Below are 21684 nucleotides of genomic sequence, written 5' to 3'. Positions count from 1 at the left end.
GAGTGCCTTCAGGAACCCCAGCCACCTGTGAACAGCCCCAGGACAATGTTAAGGGCATGGCTTTAGAGTTCTTTCTCTTCCTTGGTTCTCTAGAGGACTGGCTAAGCAGTTACAGGTTCTCAAATATGTTTTCAAGTGAGCAGGGTGAAGAATTGGAAAAGGTCCACAATGTAGGCCTGATAAATTCCAAGACACCCAGCCAAATAGGCAGTTTCCAGGGGCAGCAGGTTACTGTTACTCTCTCCCTCTCCACCAAGGGTGTAAATGTTAGAGAGGCAACTGCTTGGGCCAACAGACCAATGTCTGGTTGCTTTCCAGGGCGTCTGAAGGCATTTCACCTCTATTCTTGCTCACATCCTTTATCTCCAGAGCTCTAAGACACACCACACAATACTCTGCTCAGCATAGGCTCATAGGGACAAGCACATTTACCCTCTTCCCATGCTGAAGGCAGGAAAGGCAAGTAAGAGCCCTTGAACTAAACAGTTACTCCAGAGATCTATCCACTCTGGCAATGAGTCATCAAAGCAGCCAATGAGGGGCCTGTGAGCAGACTAACTTAGGCAAAGGACACTTAAGGCTCAATTACCTTAAGACTGGTTATTAATCAAATACTACAGGGATTCCAAAACACAGAATGAAGAAACAGAATTCAAAGTCAAAGGTGGGTGGGCCTTTTTTGTTTATTAATATTTATTGTGTGTGTTTAGCTAACCTTTGTAAACTTTGCAGCTAATGCGCCTCCATACTTTGTCCTGTCAAGGAAATGCATCTTATAGCAGAGAGCTGGCCATTTGCCAAACCAAACAATCCAAGTCGGCGGCAGCAAGCGGAGTTGCCACACTGCTAACTTGTCAAACATCCATACTGGGCTTTGCTTAACAACAATGGACATGGGCCTGCTAGGAGCAGAGCCATCAGAAGACAGATGAGCTATAAATACACAGCAAGAGGGTAATCACTCTCAGTCAACCAGACCACACTCTTTAAGAGATGCCTCTTTGGTTAACATGCCTAGACCCATGACATGTACTGATCAATGCTGCAAAGCAAGCGAAGGGACATTCCCAAATCAAGGGACTCGAGAAGATCCCGGAGTCCCAAGACCTACAATATCAAAGAGAAAGGCTTTACCACACCTTACAACAGCCAAGTGGCAGCAGGCCACTGCAATGCAAGAGCTAGGTTCTGAATTGAATCTGCACACTACACTATAGTGGTGTGCTTAATTAAACTGATAAAGTGTTTTAGTTTTTCACTAACCCATTTCATCTCACTGAAACATATGAGTCAACCAATGGCTACTGTTAGCTATCAAACCACAATTCCATTATGGCTCCAAGATAGTTTTATTATTATTTTTTTTAAAACAAAGCTCACCCTTGTTTTATTTTAGAATCTGGGCATGTAGAGTAACCACAAACTGCCCCAAAGTACTTAGCTCTAGCAGCTGCCACCAACAGAGTAATGAAGGTTAGAAATCCTGAGCAAGATGGCCAGGATGAGTTATAATAATACATGAATGTGCTCAACACAGAGATCCCCTATCCCTGCAGAGACCAAAAGAAGAGGGGAGGGAAATGAGTAGCATGTCCTACCAACACTGTCAAGATTCCAAAACATGAATTTGTGAATTACGCCTTAGCAAAAGTGAGATGGTCACAAAAATTCCAAATAATGATTTCTGTGGTTTTCCTGGTTTAGGTGGAACCATGGAAATGGGGAGAAGAGGGAAAGAAGGGCCATGCCTGGATATGTGTTTTAGGACACATGGGAAGGAACTGTAAGGTACCTGGAACTTTATATTATTATTATTATTTGATTGTATTACATTTACTTATTTATATATTGGGGGGTACATGTGCGGTGGGGAAAAACGTCAGAGATAACTTTCAGAAGACAGTTCTGTCTTTCTACCATACATAGCTGGGGGATTGCACTCAGGTCATCAGGCTTGGTGGCAAGTATCTCTTCCCAGTGAACAATCTCACTGGCCCTGGAAGTTTATATTATTTGATATAATTGAGTCTTTACAAGAATAGTGACCTCATTCCATCTCATAGATGAAAAAAACTGAGACTGTGAGAGAGTAAAGCTTCTGGGTTACATAACGTCTAACTAGAGGCGAGGGAATGGGCCGGGTACCTCCAATTCCATCACTCATTTCCTTATGCTATGTACCATGTGGAGCCTTACATTGAATGATGAAGAAAACTGGAAGGTTTTAAATAATTTCCAAACCTTCCAAACTCAGAAGCAGAATCTTAGCAAATTGATTTTAGAAAGGAAAAAAGGGGCTGGGACTGTGGTAAAATGCTTGACTAGCCTTCAAGTACCTTGCATCTGAGCCTAGAGATGCAAGGGGTGGGGGAAGATGGCACCACTAAAGCCAGAAGAAAAATCTACGTTCACAGATGCTGCTATAACAGAACACAATGCCCAAGCAACATTTTAGATGTGTGCGGCACGTACATCTAAACAGCACCATTAGAGAGAAGCCTGGCATCCTTAATAATTTTATACTTTCAACACAATTATGTTCAAACACCATTCCCTGTTCTTCCCAGCTGCTGAACCTTACTGAAACCACACTTCATCTGTGTTTTTCACATTTGGTTTTTGTTGTGTGGAAGATGAACAAAGAAGCAAGCCCTGATTCCTTGGAAGAACAGGCATTTTCAGTGATTTCCAATAACAGTCTAACATCTGTTCATAAGGGAGATGCCCACAATCATGCAGCCCTGTGCGTAAGAAGCCTTAGCCTCATGGCCAGCCTCAGGACTACCCAACACACTTAAGTGGTCATGTGTACTGACCTGAAAGGGTAAGTAAGAACACAGATCTAGGTGTCAGCCCAAAACACATGAAAGAAGACAGATAAAAATAGGAAGGCACTGGAGAAAAGGTGCTCCAGGTTTCTACAAGCCCATGATTTATTTCACAGAAAAAGAAAATTGTTTCCTACATTGAAATATTGGGCGAGGGAGGTAGAGGAGTAAAGTGGGAATTGCTTCAGTTCCTGCAGGCCATTCGTCTTGTCCTTGCTCCCTCCACTCTCCCAGAGCCCTGTTTTTCCCAACTTTGGTATAACACACGGAGGCCGGGGGCTGGCCTCATCCCTCTGTGCTCAGGCAGTAAATCTGATGAATAAGCTAGAGTCTCCAAAAAATAAAAGTCCTCAACACCCACCTGGTTCCCATAGAAACATCCCCTGAATGGGGAGAGGAAAGCCAGACCTTTCTCTATACGTCTCTTCTCCTTTTCGTCTTTTGAGATAGGGTCTCACTGTGCAGCCATGGCTGGCTTCTCTCCACTATCTACCCTTTTATTCATGTACACCCCAATTTCAAGACAGCCCTACCATAGGCCAGATTTGTCATTTTTCTTGGAAATCTTTTCCCTTCTCTGTCTCAAATACTTCTTTCTCTGATGAGCCAGACAGAAGCCTGACGGTGATAAGGGAAAACGCTGGAACACTCATGTATGCAACACTGCACCTGCCATACCTGACAGCAGTCCTTCTCGGCCTTCCTAGTGCTGTGACCTTTTAGTACAGTTCCTCATGGTGTGCTGAGCCCCAACCGTACTACCACTTCATTGTACTTCATAACTGTGACTTTGCTACTGCTATGAATCACATGGTAAATATCTGTGTTTTCCAATGATCTAGGCGACCCCTGTGAAAGGGTCATTCGAAGCCTATAAGGGGTTGTGAGCCGCAGGTTGAGAACCACTGCAAATAGAGACACTATGCTTTTAAAATTTCCATCTAATTATCACATTAATTCCCAACAAATCCATGGAAAGTATATCTATTAAGATCAACTTACTTTAGGCTATACTCTAAAACTGAGATAACCACTAAAGCAGCAAAAATCTGGAAACTGGTAGTTGTCCTTGATACTAAATGAATCACATCTGTATTTGATAATGAACTTGAAGAATTTCATCACAAGAAAAATTTCTCAGAGAAAATAGAATGTCTCTTGGGTAAAAGAAATTAAACACAATTTCCCTCATCTAATTCAAAACAACAAATGCTAGTTTGCTCTAGTCCCAGAAATTGAGAAGAAATTATGATGAGAAAGGAAGCACAAATAATGACTGGAGAAAGTCTTGTTATTGCTCTTACTGATGAGAGCAGGAAGCGAGAGGACACTGAGGCCGGAATCCACAGTGACACTGGCAGGAGGTCTTCCTGCATGGCCCAGGGACCAGAGGGCCTGACAAGGAGAATCCATTCCACACAACACAACTCCCCATTAGTGTGCACAGCACAGGTTACTGGAGTTCCAGGACAAGGAGGCCTCTCAGACCTGAATGGCATTTGAGGTACTGGAACCTCAGGCTAATCACTCTGGCAGAGAATGGCCATACCTTTGGATATCACATGTTACCATTTATAAGGACCAAGTTGTAAAAGGGATGGTCGATTCCCTCTGTTTCCTTGAAGGCTATAAAGTTAATGGTCATATTTTTCTGATCTAAGTGAACTAAATTTAATCTTTTATCTTTTTAACCTTTCTTTGTGAATTGTTTTTTAAAATATATTTTTACTTTATTATAAAAATTGAAAATGAATAAAAAACATCATTCTCCAAAATTAACCAGAGCCAAAGATTATACAACTTGAACTTATGTACAATAAGAATTGGTGTTGTGTTTTTGCAGGCTTCTATTACCTTGGGGAATTTTTTCTCATACAGTCAAAAATTTCCAATGGCCAAATTTTTCCAACCTGATCAAAATTCTTACAACCTAATCTCCACAGACCTAGGCCCTTTATCTTTCACTTGTCAATATTTAGAGATGGAAATAACAACAACAACAACAACAACTAGTCCTTTGTCTATCTGAACAAAACACAAATGTATAAAACATATTAAGCCTCTAACTACTAAACAAACAATATATGTGATCAAAGAATGGAAATAATTAAGCAAGAAAAACTTTTAAAAAATGAAAAAGAGTAGACTCTCCTGGTATAGATGAGTTATACAGAGCATTAAAATAACAGTAATTATCTAACAGTACAAGTAAATATGTTTTAAATACCATATTATTTTATTTAGCCCTTTGAGATCTTGAAAACCCCTCCCACAAGACTATTATCTATGATTCCAGGAAGGGAAAACACTATTCTGAGATATATGTTAATTATAGACTACTCATGTCATCCATACTACATGAAATTGTGAAAATTTCGCCAGAGCTCTGATAGCACAGACTCTTCATCAGGTTGGAGAAGACCTTAGGAAATCCTACAGGTCACCAAATCCTTCACTGGCCCATCAGTGACCACAGGATGGTGCTGCATTGGATGCCTGAGCACTAGGCATTACTGTAATATATGTTTATAAATTATTTAAAGACTAATGTATTTTTCTGTTGATTTTCAAGCATCTATAAACCAAAATGTACTCATGCTCACTCACTCACACTCAAACATTGCTCTTTCTTATCTCTCTGATTTTTAAAAAATTATTTTTATTATTTTATGTGCATGATTTTTTTTTTTTTTTTTTTTTGCCTGCCTGCCTCTATGTCTGTGTACCATTTATGTGCCTGGTACCCGCAGAGGCCAGAAGAGGGCACTGGATCAACTAGAACTGGAGTTACCAGCGGCTGTGAGCCACCACGTTGGTGCTGGGAATCAAACCCGGGGCCTCTGGAAGAGAAGCTAGGGCTCCTAACTGTTAAGCCATCTCTGCAGGCTCTTTGTCTGATTTGACAGACTAGTTAAGCATGTTTGTCTCTAAGGATATACTCTCTAGTGTCTGATTACCTGGCTTTGCCATTCATGGTCAGTATGTCAACACAAGAAATGTATTCACACGTAAACACCTGTTAAACAAAACCACAGCTTTTGTGGGGAGAACAGAATACAAGTTTCTACTTAATGAAAGCAGAGACACTGCTTAAAGATTTTGAAGGACTAGAAACGGAAGCAGAAAGCATTCTTTGTGAAAGCTGGCACGGATGAACACCGGGTGAAACACTAGGGAGTAGTTCTAATATATGCTGTTAGAGGCAAATGCCCCCAGAAAACTGACAGATTGCATGTGTCCTCTTTCTAGTTCTCATTCCTCTCAGGAAGCCAGGGACAATGGTGAGAGCTCTTCATCCCATCTCACATCGTGACTTCAGAAGTGAGCTCACTTCTGAGTCAATCAGACCATCCTAGAGAAAGTCACTCAGCTATAGGAGTAAATCTTAACGCTATTGGAAGCACTATTTCAATAAGCTCTACTTAAGTGTACCTGAATTAAGAATCCACTTGTTAAAAGAAACTGAAAATTGTCCTTTTAAAAGAGACTGAAAAAATGAGATGATAATCATATATTTGTCTCCTAGTCTAAAAAAGGTATTGATTAGAAATTTTAATTTAAAAAATTCTACTTTAATGGGTCTTCTGCCTGCGTGTGTCTATGCACTGAGTGTGCAGTTCCAGAAGAGGGCATTGAATCCCCTGGGACCGGAATTACAGACTGCATGCTGTGGGCAGCTGAGGAGCAGCAGCTAGAGTTCCTAACCCCGAACCGTCTTCCCGGCCGGCTCCTTGGCTAGACACTACAAAGTGTCAAATGCTAACAAGTAATACTCACTTCAAGCTCGGCATGGTTGTGCACACCTGCAATCTCAGCACTCAGGAGGCTGAGGCAGGAGAATCATGAGTTTGAGCCCAGCATGGACTACATGTGATTTTTTTTTCTTTTTACTTCAAACCACTGTATATTTTACAATAGACCACACTCATTAATAGTATAACAACCAGAGCAAATTATATTAAACAGAGTTTAGATCGCCAATATTTTTAGAATCTGCAGCAAATCTGGGTTTCTTCCACTGAACTCAAACACAGCTATTTTTAGTAAGTATGAAAAAGATAATCAATCTCAAGTTTTAAATATTCAGACAAAACAAAATGTATATTTCTTTCATCAAATTAAAAGTAAATTATACTTATGCTGTGACATTCCAAATTATTTTTTGAAATCATTAAAAAATAAAAACAAAGCCAGGTGGTTGTGGTGCACACCTTTTATCCCAGCACTTGGGAGGCAGAGGCAGGCGGATCTCAGTTAGTTCAAGGCCAGCCTGGCCAACAAAGCAAGTTCCAGGACAGCCAGCAATGTTACACAAAGAAACCCTGTCTCATAAAATCAAAAAGAAAGAAAGAAGAAAGAAAGAAAGGAGGGAGGGAGGGAGGGAAGGAGGGAGGGAGACAGATAGATAATAAAGATAAAGGCAAAAGTGTGAGGGATTAGACTGTTACTGTAAATCTTAGTAAAAACATTCCATAATCTAATGCAATAAAAAGTGAAGCAAGATCAATAAAAACATTTTTAGCAAATACCTACCACATACCAAGTGCTGTGCTAAGCATTAGGAATGTCATGCACTTACCACACACATAGCACCTGCAGCCCCCCAAGGGCCCTCCCAGTCCAATGTGGTCACTGGAAAATTTAGAATGTCTGAGAAACATTATCAAAGATAATGGAAGTGCTGAGAAAATCCGATCCTCAAGGAAAAGTTTTTTGTTTTTTTTGAAGATTAAGTTTGGTTCACCCAGACAAGAAAAGACAGAACAGCAACTTTATAATCGTCAAGGAAACAGAGGATATTGACCAGCTGTTCTCCAAGTCCACGAGGACTAGAGTAAAGGATGTGGGCTCTAAACATGAGAATGTGAGGCTAAAGACGGGAGAAAGGAACTCTTTGGGGAGGTCGTAAAATTCTTCTGTGAAAAGCAACTCTAGTTTTTTATACAGGGCAGGTAAATCATAGTTCTCAGGCAAAGATATAGATAGCCTCTAGAATAATGTGGAGAATCTACAGAAAGTCTGCCCGACTCCAGACAGCAGCTAATGAAGCAAAAGCAGGTAGCTCTGGAGTGCCATTGCTGTCAGGGAGCACACCAGAGAGGAATAGAGGTAAGCCACTCTGGGGTCAGTGACATTGTCTCTCACCGTGCCAGTGTGACTGTGTGTGTGTGTGTGTGTGTGTGTGTGTGTGTGTGTGTGTGTGTGTGTGGTGTGTGTGTGTGTGTGTGGTGTGTGTGTGTGTGTGTGTGTGTGTGTGTGGTGTGTGTGGTGTGTGGTGGTGTGTGTGTGTGTGTGTGGTGGTGGTGGTGTGTGTGTGTGTGTGTGGTGTGGTGTGTGTGGTGTGTGTGGTGTGTGTGTGTGTGTGTGTGGTGTGTGTGTGTGTGTGTGGTGTGTGTGGTGTGTGGTGTGTGTGTGTGTGTGGTGTGGTGGTGTGTGTGTGTGTGTGTGGTGTGTGGTGTGTGTGTGTGTGTGTGGTGTGTGTGTGTGTGGTGTGTGTGTGTGTGTGTGTGGTGTGTGTGTGTGTGGTGTGTGTGTGTGTGTGTGTGTGTGTGTGTGTGTGGTGTGTGTGTGTGTGTGGTGTGTGTGTGTATGTGTGGTGTGTGTGTATGTGTGTGTGTGTGTGTGGTGTGTGTGTTGTGTGTGTGTGTGTGTGTGGTGTGTGTGTGTGGTGTGTGTGTGGTGTGTGTGTGTGTGTGTGTGTGTGTGTGTGTGTGTGTGTGGTGTGTGGTGTGTGGTGTGTGTGTGTGTGGTGTGGTGGTGTGTGTGTGTGTGTGTGTGGTGTGTGTGTGTGTGTGTGTGTGTGTGTGTGTGTCCATGTCCGTAGGCACATCTGCTGAGATCTGCTTCATGGTGTGCTTTTCATTACCACTGTGACTTTTTGAATGTAAAAAGGCTCCTGTTTGGTCTTGGGTAAGATAGAGGAAACACAGACTGCTTGACCCGTCCCTCTGAATGTGGTTAAAACCAGGACCGGAGGACTCAGGGAATGAAAATCAGTAGGCAGATCAGGGACAAAGTTCAAAGTTATTACTAAAGCAAAAGTGAGCTAGCTACGGTACTCCACCAAGAAGGCAGTAAGCGAATAATAAATAAAATAATGCCCATGACCAGCAAATATCCAAATTTTCAATGAAGACAGAGTCAGTCCGACTGAGTTTTCTTTTCTCCTCAGGCTCTAATACAGTTTAGCACAGCATTACTGATTCTATTTTTACTTAAAATGTTTTGTATTTTACACATTGTGGATTTCTTATACTAAAGTGGACTTTTGTTTTCTTTTTATTTTGAGACAGAATTTTCACTCGGCCTGGGCTGACCTCAGATTCACTATGCACCTAAGAACGACCCTGAAGCCCTGATCCTCCTGCCTCTGCTTCCCGATCGCTAGGATTGCAGAAGCGCACACCCAGTGGGTGTACACACCCAGTGGGTGTACAGGTGCTAAGGGCTGGCTGAGCTTTGTGCAAGCACTTTGCCAACCGAGCTACATCCCAAGCCCTGAAGCTAAATAATAATAATGATGATGATTTTGCTTGAAGGTGATTTATCTTATTTATATTTTGGAGCTGAACTTAGCACACAAGAGGCTATGTGTGCCAACAAAGCAAAACACAAAAAAAGAAAAGAAAACATACTACTAACCATTTAGGAAATTTTTGCTTTGTCCTGCAGGCCTTGGTTCTTCTGCCTTAACTATACCTTACTCTATTATGCAAAATTTAACTTACAATGGGATGTAGGCCTAAATGTAAAATAGAGAACTATACACCTTTTAAGAGAAAATCAGGGAGATCTGAAGTTAGTCAAGAAGTTCTTGGAAGTATCACCAAAAGTATAATCTATAAAAGAAAACAACTGATACATTTGACTTGATTTCATCACAATTTTAAAGTTTTGCTTTCTTAGGGACGTTGTTATGACTTGGCAGGTGACTGTCCTTGACATCCAACAACACAAGTCTAAAGAGCTGAGTTTGATGCCTGGAACCTCTGAGAGAAAGGGAACCAACCTGACCAAGGAGTCTAGAGTCTAGTTGTCCCTGGACCCACACATGCATGCTATGGCCTCTCTCTCTCTCTCTCTCTCTCTCTCTCTCTCTCTCTCTCTCTCTCTCTCTCTCTCTCTCTCCCCCACACATTCATGCTTCTCTCTCTCTCTCTCTCTCTCTCTCTCTCTCTCACACACACACACACACACACACACACACACACACATACACACACACACAAAGACTAGGAGAAAATATCTATAAATCACATACTGCACAAAAAAATCTGGTCTAGAATATAAAAACCAATCTCAGGGAAATGAAAATTTTTGTTTACACAAAGAACTGCATGTGAAATGTCTATAGAAACTTATCCACAGCCAGGCGGTGGTAGCGCACGCCTTTAATCCCAGCACTTGGGAGGCAGAGCCAGGCAGATCTCTGTGAATTCGAGGCCAGCCTGGGCTGCCAAGTGAGTTCCAAGAAAGGTGCAAAGCTACACAGAGAAACCCTGTCTCGGAAAACAAAAAAAAAAAAAAGAAAAAAAAAAGAAAAAAACATCCACAGTTTCAAAAAGCAAAATGATAAATATCATTTAATTATGCTACAATATGCAACAAACTATTGGTACACATAATCTGGACTGTAAAAGGCGTTCTGTTGAAAAAAAAAATGCCAGTCTCAAAAAGGCCCACACTTTATGAAATTCTTGAAAAAGATAACACAATATTGATAGATTAAAAAAACAGTGAATGCCAAAGGTTAGGAGTGAGAGGGGCAGAAGTGGATTATAGACAGGGATATATAGAGGATTGGGGAAATGAGATTGTATTAATAGAACTGTTCTCTGTCTTGATTGTGGTGTTGGTTATGTAAATCCATAAATGTTGCAAGAATTTCTCCCAGGGGAAATGTAAATAAACCTAGTCCCCTCCTTACTAGGCACCAATGACAAACCAAAATATGATTCCACCAAAGTCCAACTTCACAAACCAATGAGTTATTGACAGAAGTATGAGTGACTCTAAAGCAGCCATACCACCGAAGTCTCACCCCAGCGTAGATGATGACTTTTCCATAGCTACATAAATGGAAGTCTTCCCTTCCAATCAATGGCCTATAGTTTAGTTTATAAGGGAACTTCAAATAAGTACATTCTCAGGGTTCTCTTGCAAGTAGTCAAAGACTGTATGATGAAGATGATGGTTCTTATGATTATATATAATATGTCTTAAAAATCACTCCATTATACACACTCTGTAGAAAAAGGTAAAGTTCACTGCATAATTTTTTTTAAATAATACAATGGAATCAGCAGTACACTAGTACCTATCATTTTCCTTTCTTAAAATATTTCAAGACTTGATAAGGCAGATACTAATAGACTACAAGGAAATCAATGGCTCCTTTTCTTTCAACACACTGGTGTGCCTGCAGATGGACATTCTTCAGATCCTGAGTACTGCTGTTATGGAACATTCACAGCATGATACCTTCAGGTGCTCTGAAAACAAGATGGTCATTTCACCAAGTCCTTCTTGGACAATAGGAGGCTAACTTAGCAGGCAATTCAAGCTAAGTTCTAGTTACATGCAAATTGTATGTATAAGCAGGTTCCTTCAGGAAACCCCAGGAAAGAGTGCAGTGCCTTCCTGGTGCCATATCTTCTATGTCATAAAGGCAGCGAAAACAGAAAGCTGCCTTTCACTATATTCAATAGTATCTTTTTGCCCTGGCGATTAAAACGTACCCCTAGATAAAGTAGTACTGACTGATGACTGTGTCCAATAGACAGGGAAACAATATCCTAAAAGCCATGCTAGATATTATCGGCAAAGTAACTAAAGAAAAAAGCATGGCGGTGCTACAGTGGTCAATTTACATTAAATACTAACATTTTTCTACTTATGCCTGGGTTCTTTATCATGTTCACACATCTTGGAAGATCAGGAAACAACCTAACCTCTGAAAGCCTGCCTTTCTGTTAGGTAAACTGCCCTATCACTTGGCTGTGGGCAAATATTACAGACTTTATTATATACAGATATGTTGATCAGGTTCCTTCTAGGATCTGCATTGTTTAATACTTCAAGAAGTGAATTAAAGTGAAATGTCATTAAGCTGATATCACTTTATTCAAAATGATACATAATTCAAAGTAAGTGCTATTGTCTAGGTAACCAGCAGCCTGATTGCTCTATAATAAAAATCAGATAATGGAAAAGCTAGTTAATTCAAAGCCCACATTTTCCATCTCCTTGTGTTTTGCATTATGAAGTTTCACTATATTTAAGAAGGCAGATAAATGCCAAATGCAGTCTTTAGAGTTTCATTTCTGTTGGCATTTACACTGTTGGTAGCTCTGTGCATTACTACTAGTATAAGCCTGACCTGACAAAGATGCTACTCAACTCCTGTACTTCTAGAAGCTTTCAGGGAGAGGCATTTCTGCCTGAATTGGAACTTTATATCACTAAGACATGATTAGTCTATTCCCAGTAGCAAAGGAAGAACAGATGGAGTCCTCTGCTCCTTCTGAGACAAGCTCTCACATGCAGGGCTTCAGTAATTTGTTTGAAGTGAATTCCCAGATCACATATATCTATATTCAAATGTAAGAACAAAGACACATTCCAAAGCCAACTCTGAGCACTTCTGGAATATCCATTTATTTGAATTACCTTTCTGCTCTCCTCCACAGGCATAAATAAAACAGGATGGCTATAGTCTGAACGGTCATCTCTTATAAATTAAGGTAAATAGCTAGTTTCATGAAGGGTCTTTTATTTTATGGCCCTTTTATAGTCATCTATTCTTACCCTTCAATCTCTTACCACTTAAAATATCAGTATTCTCCCCTATTAAGAACACACCTGAGGGGCAGGAGAGGTAACTCAGCAGTTAAAAGCACCGGCTGCTTGTCCAGAGATTCTGAGTTCAATTCCCAACAACTATAGAGCAGCTCACAACCATCTATAATGGGGTCTGATGCCCTCTTCTGGCATGCAGGCATACATGAAGATAGAGCACTCATACATAAAAATATGTAAATAAATAATTTTTAAAAAAAAGAAAAAGAATGTGATATATATTGTGTGTTTTATATATAATAAGATGTTAAATATATTGTGTGTAATACTTTTATGGGATATCGCCATTTTACGTGCTTAAGGTAATACATATAGCAATTTTACTGAACATCAATGTTATTAATTTTAATGTCACATCTGTGATAAACCAGAGGCCCCTGAGCTAGAACTGACTGAAAGCCTCCTTCATGAGGAGGAGCTCTCATGGTACCAGAAGGTGCTGTGCAAGTGTCCAAGAGAGGAAAACTACCAACAGCCCTATTTAGCTATGATGTCTATGAACCACAACAATGACCAGCATGGCACGATAACCTAGGGGTAAAAAGTGGCATACATATCTTGGTGGTAACCAACAACTCTCTAATTGGACTAAAGACCTACTCCAAAAGAGGGAATTCTGGAAACCTAGGCAACTACCAGGGCCTGTGAAGTCATGGATCCTGGTGGAGAACCCACAACCACCACTTAACTAAACTAACAAGTCCAATAACCACATTCTAGATCTTTGTCCTTATACCCACAAATAAGTGTAGTTCCCACCCCTCACCCACGAAACTTCTCTTTGTAATAAAGACCACTACAGACAGCCACAACTGATCAAAATGCTGAGAACACGTAATCACATGGTACTGAACCCCAACTAATCCACCTACAACACAACTCTTTGCACCTAAGGTTCAGGGAACATGGTGGATGAGGCTAGAAAAGATTGCAAGAGTCAGAGGAAAAAGATGCCTGCAGTGAGGTTACATTTCCTAGAAATATCAGAGAATCTCCAAAATTTCAACAACATACCTGCCTAAATGAGACCTGAACAAGGAGGAGCCAATGGACACGCTATGATGAAAGGGGAAATCTCATGGTACCCTAACCTTAGACAAAAAAAACTACTGGCAACTAAGAAATGCTGATAACAGGAAAAATACCCTTCTCCAGGGAAGAGCCTTCCAATTCGTTATCTAATGCCAAGGGGTCAGCCCTGAAATCATATAGAAATAAGTAACATTATATTGACTGACCAGATTATATCTACACATGTAGAAATATATATAAAATACCCAGTAAATTCCTTCCCTCACCCAAGAAACCATGTGGTACATTGGTGGTTCTAGATGCTATGGGCTGTTGTTTTTTCTTTCCAAAATGAAAGCGTTCTTCTTTTTTCTTTACTATCCACACATTGCTCATCCAGTCTTTATAAAAAGCAAAAGCCTTTCACCACAATACTTAAGCAAAGAAACAAACTAGAAAAGAAGTAAGATTCAGCTGCAAAATGGGTTGTCCTTCCTTTCTACTATTTTCCTCTTACCTCTGGAAGGTCAGCTATCTCTTTTAAACTATTCCAGAAACAAACTAGATGAAGAAAAGCCAGGTTACTAACCATTCTTAGATTAAATTTGTAAAAGTGTTAGCACAGTACAACTGAATAAACCATGTCCTAATACTAACATGCTCACTTTTACATTTTCTACTTTAAAAGACAATTCTACTAGTCACTTTACAATAAATTATAGCTTGATGAAAAATTATGAAGTTAACTTTTATTTTTTCAAAGAATGTCTCTAAATAAGAAATGGTTTAATAGTTATGATTTCTTCTGTCACCTCCAAATTTTGTTTTATCCATTCTTTTTTGCCTTATGCATTGAAAAAAAATGGGAAGCCTTTTATGTAACATCTAAAAAGCATTAAGGTCCTATGTACACAAAAACAAAAGTGAGCTTGTAAACTCAAAATTCAAGTTATGCAAGGCCTAGGATACCCCTCAGGAAGCTGAGTCAGAAGGATTCAGATAGTGGTCAGGAATTTCTCTAGACTACACAGATCCAGACTGGGCTAACACAGTGAGTACCTGTACAAAAAACAAACAATAGATTCAAACTATAAATTACATTCTGGAACACATCTTAGAAATAGGCCAAGCCTACTAGTTAAGTCATAAAGAATTAAAGTGTGTGTGTGTGTGTGTGTGTGTGTGTGTGTGTGTGTGTGTGTGTGTGTGTGTGTGTGTGTGTGTAATCTGTATGTGTATGGGGGTGTACAATTGGACAAAAGGAAGCATCCAAAAAATAACTGCACCTGCATTGTAAAATGTGTGCAAACATTGTTGAAAGCAATAAAAATAATAAAATTTAAACGTCTGCCATCTCCTACTGAAGGAGCTAAGAGTCTCCATAGTGAGTCTACACTAAATACAAAAAGAAAAACAGTCAGACTGTGACAAATGCACAAAGCAGAGTTAAAGTAAGATGTTTTAAAAACAATTTCAAACAAAGCATGAAGAATACACTTGCTACATTCTATTACTATTGTTGGGATGGAAATTCACTTGGGGTATACCATGGAGCGCATGTGGAGGTCAAAAAATGACTTGTAGATTCCACTCCCTCTTTCCACCTTTATGTGGGCTCCAGGAATTGAACTCAGGTCATCAGACTTGTGCAACAAGTGTCTTATCCACTGACCCATCTAGCTGGCCTGCACCTGCTATATTTTAAAAGGCTATTTTTGGACAAAGATTATAGACCACATTTAGTCAATAAGATTTTAATTGCATAGATCAACATCTCTTGGTTATAAATATTTGGGTCCACATTGTATGTTGAGCTTCCTGTCCTAGATTATAACTACTGAAGTGTTTATTCTGTTTCAGGAGAGGGTATTGGAAGAATAAAGCCAATCATGCTTTGCTAAGGTAAATGGACACATCTAGGATACATTAAATGCCATTGCCTGGCATTCACTAACAGTACCAACTGTTAGTACTAAGACTATCAGATGTTGCCTTTTATGTAAATCAAAACTCAACAAGAAGCTCCTCACTCTACTGAATCATGGAATTCCTAAAGGAATAGTGACTGCTGAGCTTTAATAACAAAAACACCATACAATAAAAGAAGTGGTCCCTCACTCCTTTTGACTCTTCTAGCAAAGTGTCCACTCTTTATCTATTCCAAGGGATGTGTTTATTTTCTTACATTCCAGGAAGGCAAAACTTGAAGCAACAGGTCAAAAGGGCAGTTTAAAGCCACTTTAGCCTAACATTCTACTACATAAACAGACAACTAGGCTGTCTGATGCTAACACACCCTCATCACCACCACTCAATCAATGATTTAAAGAGGGTTTTCCATGCTGTGGGGTTCTGTCCATGTCTCAACGTCTCTCTCCAACTGTCTATTCAAATGGATCTGAAAATCTGCTTCTTTGCTTCTCCAAAATGACTCGTCATAACATATACTTTACTGGATGAACTTTTTCCTTTGTTAATGTCTCTTGGTTTGCTCACTCCTTTTGTATGCTATTACTTAAGGAATCTTTTCAATCTTCTATACCCTTTCCTATCAAACTCATCAGCAACCATTTCAGCTATGAATTATAATGATTCTCCCAAAACTGTGTGTACTTTTTCTTATGCACTAAACTCATTTGCTCATCTATAGTAAAAATCTATACCAAAAATATAATAAAAACTTAAATTTTCCTGTCAACAACAGTGTGTTTCCTAAAGCTACAGATACTAGTAGATACATAAGTTTGTTTTGGCAGTAGACAGGCCTCAAACTCCATGTTTGAGAATGTTCTTGAATTTTTGATCTTCCTGCCTCTACCTCAAAACTGAGTGCTGGAATCACAGGCATACACCCTCATATCCAGTTTATACCATTCAGTTCTAGATACTAAACTCAAGATTTATGCATCTATACAGGCATACTATTAACTGTGCTATATCCCCAATGTTAAGATAAATCATCTCAGAGAACATTTAGCGATAGAAACCTCATTTCATATACAAATGCTCACCAATCTTGTAAATCTAACCCTTTCATTTCAACAACTCTAAAACTTGGGTCTGAATGTGTCATTCCTTGTTTTTAAAAAATGGCCACCAAATAAAATCACTTATTGTTCTGGTATTCCAGTTCAATTCCATCTCCATAACTCAAAAAGCCTTTGTCCTGTTTCATCTTTCAAGGACACAACTTTATTTTGCACTACACATTATTGTACTTTCCAAACGTTATCTGTGCAGCAGACCCCAAGGATTCCACAGAGAAGAAAACAATGTTTCTACCCGCATGTGATTTAGAACCTGGTTGAAGACTTGAAGAACAAATAAGTATATAACATGAGGTGATGAAAGTACCATGGAGAGGAAAAGCAGCAGAGAGAAAACATGATCACATTATGAGACACAGATTTTTCTAGCAAACAGTATGTTCTTTCAACAAGCAAATGAAGCCCAACATGTCTAATGTGCAAGCCTACCTATATTTTCCTTAATTTATTTACAGTTCAACTTAAATTATAATTTAAAAACACCACACCAAGAATAGTACTGGAAATGTACAGTCATTTAGAAATACAGCTTACTTCAGAAATAACCAACTATAATAATTTTACTTTTTAAACATTTTGGGGGAATTTCATACAAGAATACTGAAATTTTACTTTTTGAGATTAAAATTGATATAGTCAATTATTTCCCTTTGATTTTAGTGTTTTTGCTGGCTCCCAGATGTACCCCTAAAACAGCATTTCAGGAACTAGCAAGTTTCAGATTAAGTCATGATGTTAGACTCCATAAGACTGGAGTCGGGGTCCCTGCTACTTCACATTGTGACATTCAAAGGCTGGCAAGGCTTCAAATCGGGGACCTACACATTAAGACCCCACAGTAATACCAGACGTTAGCGACATGAGCTTTGTGCTGGTGACAGAACACAGTTGTTCAACTGTCTGAATCACTTAAGTCTATAATATGTCTCAACTGTTTACAAAGAGCTGAAACAACTGGAGAAAGCGACAGAAGAACACTGTGTGAGCTGCGGTATTAGGAAGGATTTGAGCCAGAGAAAAGTGGCACAGACATTAATTGCCCTATTTCACACTCAGAAAATTACAATGATTTGCTTTACCATCTAAATAATAAAATACACCTTTAAAGAATTCAAATTGTCTTCTTGGAACATTCATCATTATTACATTCCACATAGCTCCAATCTCAGAACACACATGTGTGAATGAATGAACAAATGAATGAATGCTAACATCTTAGTGTTTATATAAATATGCATAGTACACTAAAGGTCTGGGTCTTTTTAAAAATATGTCAGAGCTAAATATAAATGTTTTAAACTTCCAAATACTAAGATTCTAAGTTCAGTGGATGGTAAGTCCTCTCTTATTGCTATGATCTTCGCATGCAGTCTTTTCAAAGTCTTTAAAGATTGAGGAAGCAATGATAAACTTCCTTCTGTCTGAAAGCATGACCTTTCACAGAAGCACACAGGTTGTAGGTCACTCCTCTCTATGTACTCCATGACCACCAATATCATCCTTCCTCAGTCTGGTTCAGGGAGAAAGACAACAAGGCTCTGCTGAACTTTTGGCTAAAGTCTGAGCCTATAGAAAGGATCGTGTTGAGGGAAAAGGGACAGTGTAGACCAGCCAACCTGCAATGTCGTAAAAAGTCTAATGTTGGCTGGGCATGCTGGCACATGCCTTTAATTCCAGCCCTTGGGAGGCAGAGGCAGGCAGATCTCTGTGAGTTCAAGGCTAGTCTGGTCTACAAAGTGAGGTCCAGGACAGCCGAGGCTGTTACACAGAGAAACCCTGACTCAAAAAACAAAAACAAAAGTCTCTGTTAGCGAAAACAAGAAACTACCACTATACTATAGAGGCCAGAGTTGGTGTTCTATTCAAAAGAACAGATGCTAACTTCACCTCATTCTCAGGACTAGATAGACAAAGAAGATACATACCGCATCTGTGATGTCAATTTCATACACCCTTTGGAAAGTCCTGCGCTCAAAGAAGACAAGTTTGCCATTGCCACATCCCCTTTGCACAGAGGTACCAGTGACTATGAGTTTATCATCAGGACTGAAACAGCAGTCGGTCCTACACAGAGAAGAGTTGATAAGTATAAACTCATGGCTCTGACAACAGTGCAGCAGTAATGAGTGAACTAAAAACACACAGACATCCCCATGAAAGAGCTAATGCCTACACATTGGCTTACACATCAGGCATTTTCAATAATTTGCTTAATCTTCACAATAATGTCATGGGACAGATGTTCTCCTCACTGTACCAAGGAGGAGGCTAACACAGAGAGGTTAACTGAGCCTTGCTCAGTATCACACAAGGATGTGATACATCTGAGACTCAAATGCAGGCAGTCTGACTTCAGAGTCTGCTCTTAATTCCCATGCCATGCATGCTTTAATGTAAAAAGAGTGTGAGGAACATTCAATTTGGAGTATCTGCAGACAAACAAACACATCTGATAAAGTCATATTAGCTTTGGCCATTTTCCAAAACTACTTGTACTGCCCTCATCACCGCTATCACCTCCTAATGGTGTCTGCCACATCAAGTCAAGCTCTATGAGAGAGGGAAGCTGCACTTCTAGAAACAAGCTGGTGCCTTTAACTCCTCCACAGTTTTATTATCAGAGTTGTGGCCCCTTAATCATGAATATTCTACACATTACCCAAGGAAGTTACATAGTCGGCATTGTCTTAGCAGGTGTAATGGCTCACAGCATTCTGATCTATTCTAAATTGCTGATAGGCTGTTTTTCTTTTTAGCAGATAACGCACAGGCAGTGGGCTGTGCTGGAGTGGGTGCGCTGCTACCACACAGTTTCTCTCATTTGGTGCTTCTGTTACCTTCATATCCTCCCTGCTGGTCATTACTTAACACAGATGTAAAGTTTCACTTCTTCCAAAATAGAAACCGTTTCCTAGGCACCAATTATAGGACTTAGAGGTTAAATCCCACCTCAGCTGCCTCAGAATAATCTTTGAAAGCTTCAGTTGCCAGACTTAGTTGACTGGAGATAACTATGTTTGGTCATTCCGGACAAAACAGTGTGAATAACAAATGACCTCTATGTGTATATGACAAATATACATACAAAATTATGGGCAAATAGAGATAATTTATGTCTTCAAAATAAATGTGCAAAATTAAAAAAAAAAAAACTTCTCAAATCCCTTTCCTAGATTTAAAATACTTGATGCAAATTAACATTAAAGAAATTTCTTTTCTGTTCTTCTATGCTAATCAAATAACAAAATATGCTACTTGTGGGCCTGGAGAATGGCTCAATGTTTAAAAGCACTAGCTGTTCTTCTAGAGGACCCAGATTCAATTCTCAGTATCCACATGGTGGCCCACAAGCATCTATAACTCCAGTCACCAGGGATCTAATGTGCTCTTCTGGTCTTCTCAGTTACCAGGCACACATGTGGTATACAGGGATGCATATAGCAAAACATTCACACACATGAAAAAAATTGTTTTAACTTAGAAAAGATAACACGACTTACATTGGGAACAAGGTGGGAAGGTCTGAGGCTGAAAATAATGGCTTATTAAATTGTCGGACGTCCCATAATTTTAATGTATCATCACCTAATTGAGGAATGAAGGAAGGGAAACACAAGTGAATTTTGTACAGAAGAACTCATGCCAGCTTAACGTTTGCTAAACAACATGTAACTATAAAAAGAGGAGGATGGGAAGAAATAAAGAAAGATGGATGGGGGTGGGGGGTGGGGAGGAAGACCCAAGTGCACCTAAGCACATTTCCCTTTTTTAATTGTTTAGGGAGTTTGAAAAGGCAGTAGTATAAATTTATATGATACTAAGTAATAGTATAAATAGTATAAAATTTTATGATACTAAGTCCTCCTCCTAGCAATTCCTTTCCAGATTGATTAGCACCAGTCGGCAGCCCTACAGAACCTGCACCAAAGCTCTACATTAGAGCAGATGGTAGCTCCCTGTGGTATGCTGAGTGCAGCCTGCTTTCTTGGGAAGGCCTTAATTTCAGAGCCATCAGGACTGAAAATAGTTCAGTTCACAACAGATTATTTTTCCCATTAGTATGTGGGTAGAATAATCCATCAACATTAATGATGTAGGCCATGTTATTCCTTGCCCCCCAGAGTAATTCTACTTGTGGCTATTATTCTTCATTTTGCTGGGAAAGTACTACTTTTCCAAGCTGCTTAAAGAGTAATGAACATTCTTTTGAAGAATAGTGTTTTTGTATTTCTATAGGGCTACTCACCAACTCCTGACTAGAACAAGAGCCAAGCTCATGTAAGTAATGTCTCTGCTATCCTTTCTCCTTAGTGCCCATATCAGCCCTTTGGGTCCAATAAGGAATCAAGATCAGTTGTAAGAGAGACTGGAGAGTTAATAGAACCCATTCTGTCCACAGGCACTCTTCCTCTAAAACCTGACTGTAAGTTCAACCAGGGACTAATCCACACCTGGTTGAACTTACAGCTTTGTACTCTGAGAACTTCATAAAATTCCCCTCTGGAATGTTACTGTATTGTCACAAGTGAGTTTACAGAAAGATCATCAGCCATGCCCCATGGCTGTTATCTAGCCCCTCCATGTGAGATGGATGTAGCAAACAAATCAGGAACAACCAACACGAACCATGAGTATATCTAAGCTTAGAATAAAAAAGAGCAGATAGCAGCTAGATATGGAATCTCTGCTCCCAAACTAAATTGTGTTAGTGTTTAAACTCAGAGGGGGGAGAGTACTACACACCAATGATCAACAAACAGAGGATTGAAAATGCCGGGCATGGAATGATAAAGTAGGAGAGAAGAAATAAAAGAGGATGGCTGGGCATGTTGATATGCATCTGTCAAACAGCCAGTATCTGGAGGAGCCAGAGGAATCAAGAGTTTGAAGCGAGCCTACTGAGTTCACACCCGAGCAACTGTAAAGACCCTGGCTCAAGG

General features: G+C 39.8%; 1 protein-coding gene across 1 annotated transcript in view; it reads right to left on the bottom strand.

The window, feature by feature from the left end:
* Wdr70 (WD repeat domain 70) overlaps positions 1-21684 on the bottom strand; it is a 232336-nt gene that overhangs the window by 21572 nt on the left and 189080 nt on the right. The window contains exons 12-13 of the mRNA XM_028875604.2: positions 20245-20329; positions 18670-18808 (exon numbers count right to left, since the gene is read on the bottom strand). Of these exons, the coding sequence (XP_028731437.1) occupies positions 18670-18808; positions 20245-20329 (224 nt within the window). The remainder of the gene's footprint in view (positions 1-18669; positions 18809-20244; positions 20330-21684) is intronic.

The sequence above is a fragment of the Peromyscus leucopus genome, chromosome 11 (assembly GCF_004664715.2).
Source record: "Peromyscus leucopus breed LL Stock chromosome 11, UCI_PerLeu_2.1, whole genome shotgun sequence".
NCBI lineage: Eukaryota > Metazoa > Chordata > Mammalia > Rodentia > Cricetidae > Peromyscus > Peromyscus leucopus.
Note: the sequence above shows the minus strand (reverse complement) of the source record. Positions and strands in the feature narration are given on the sequence as shown.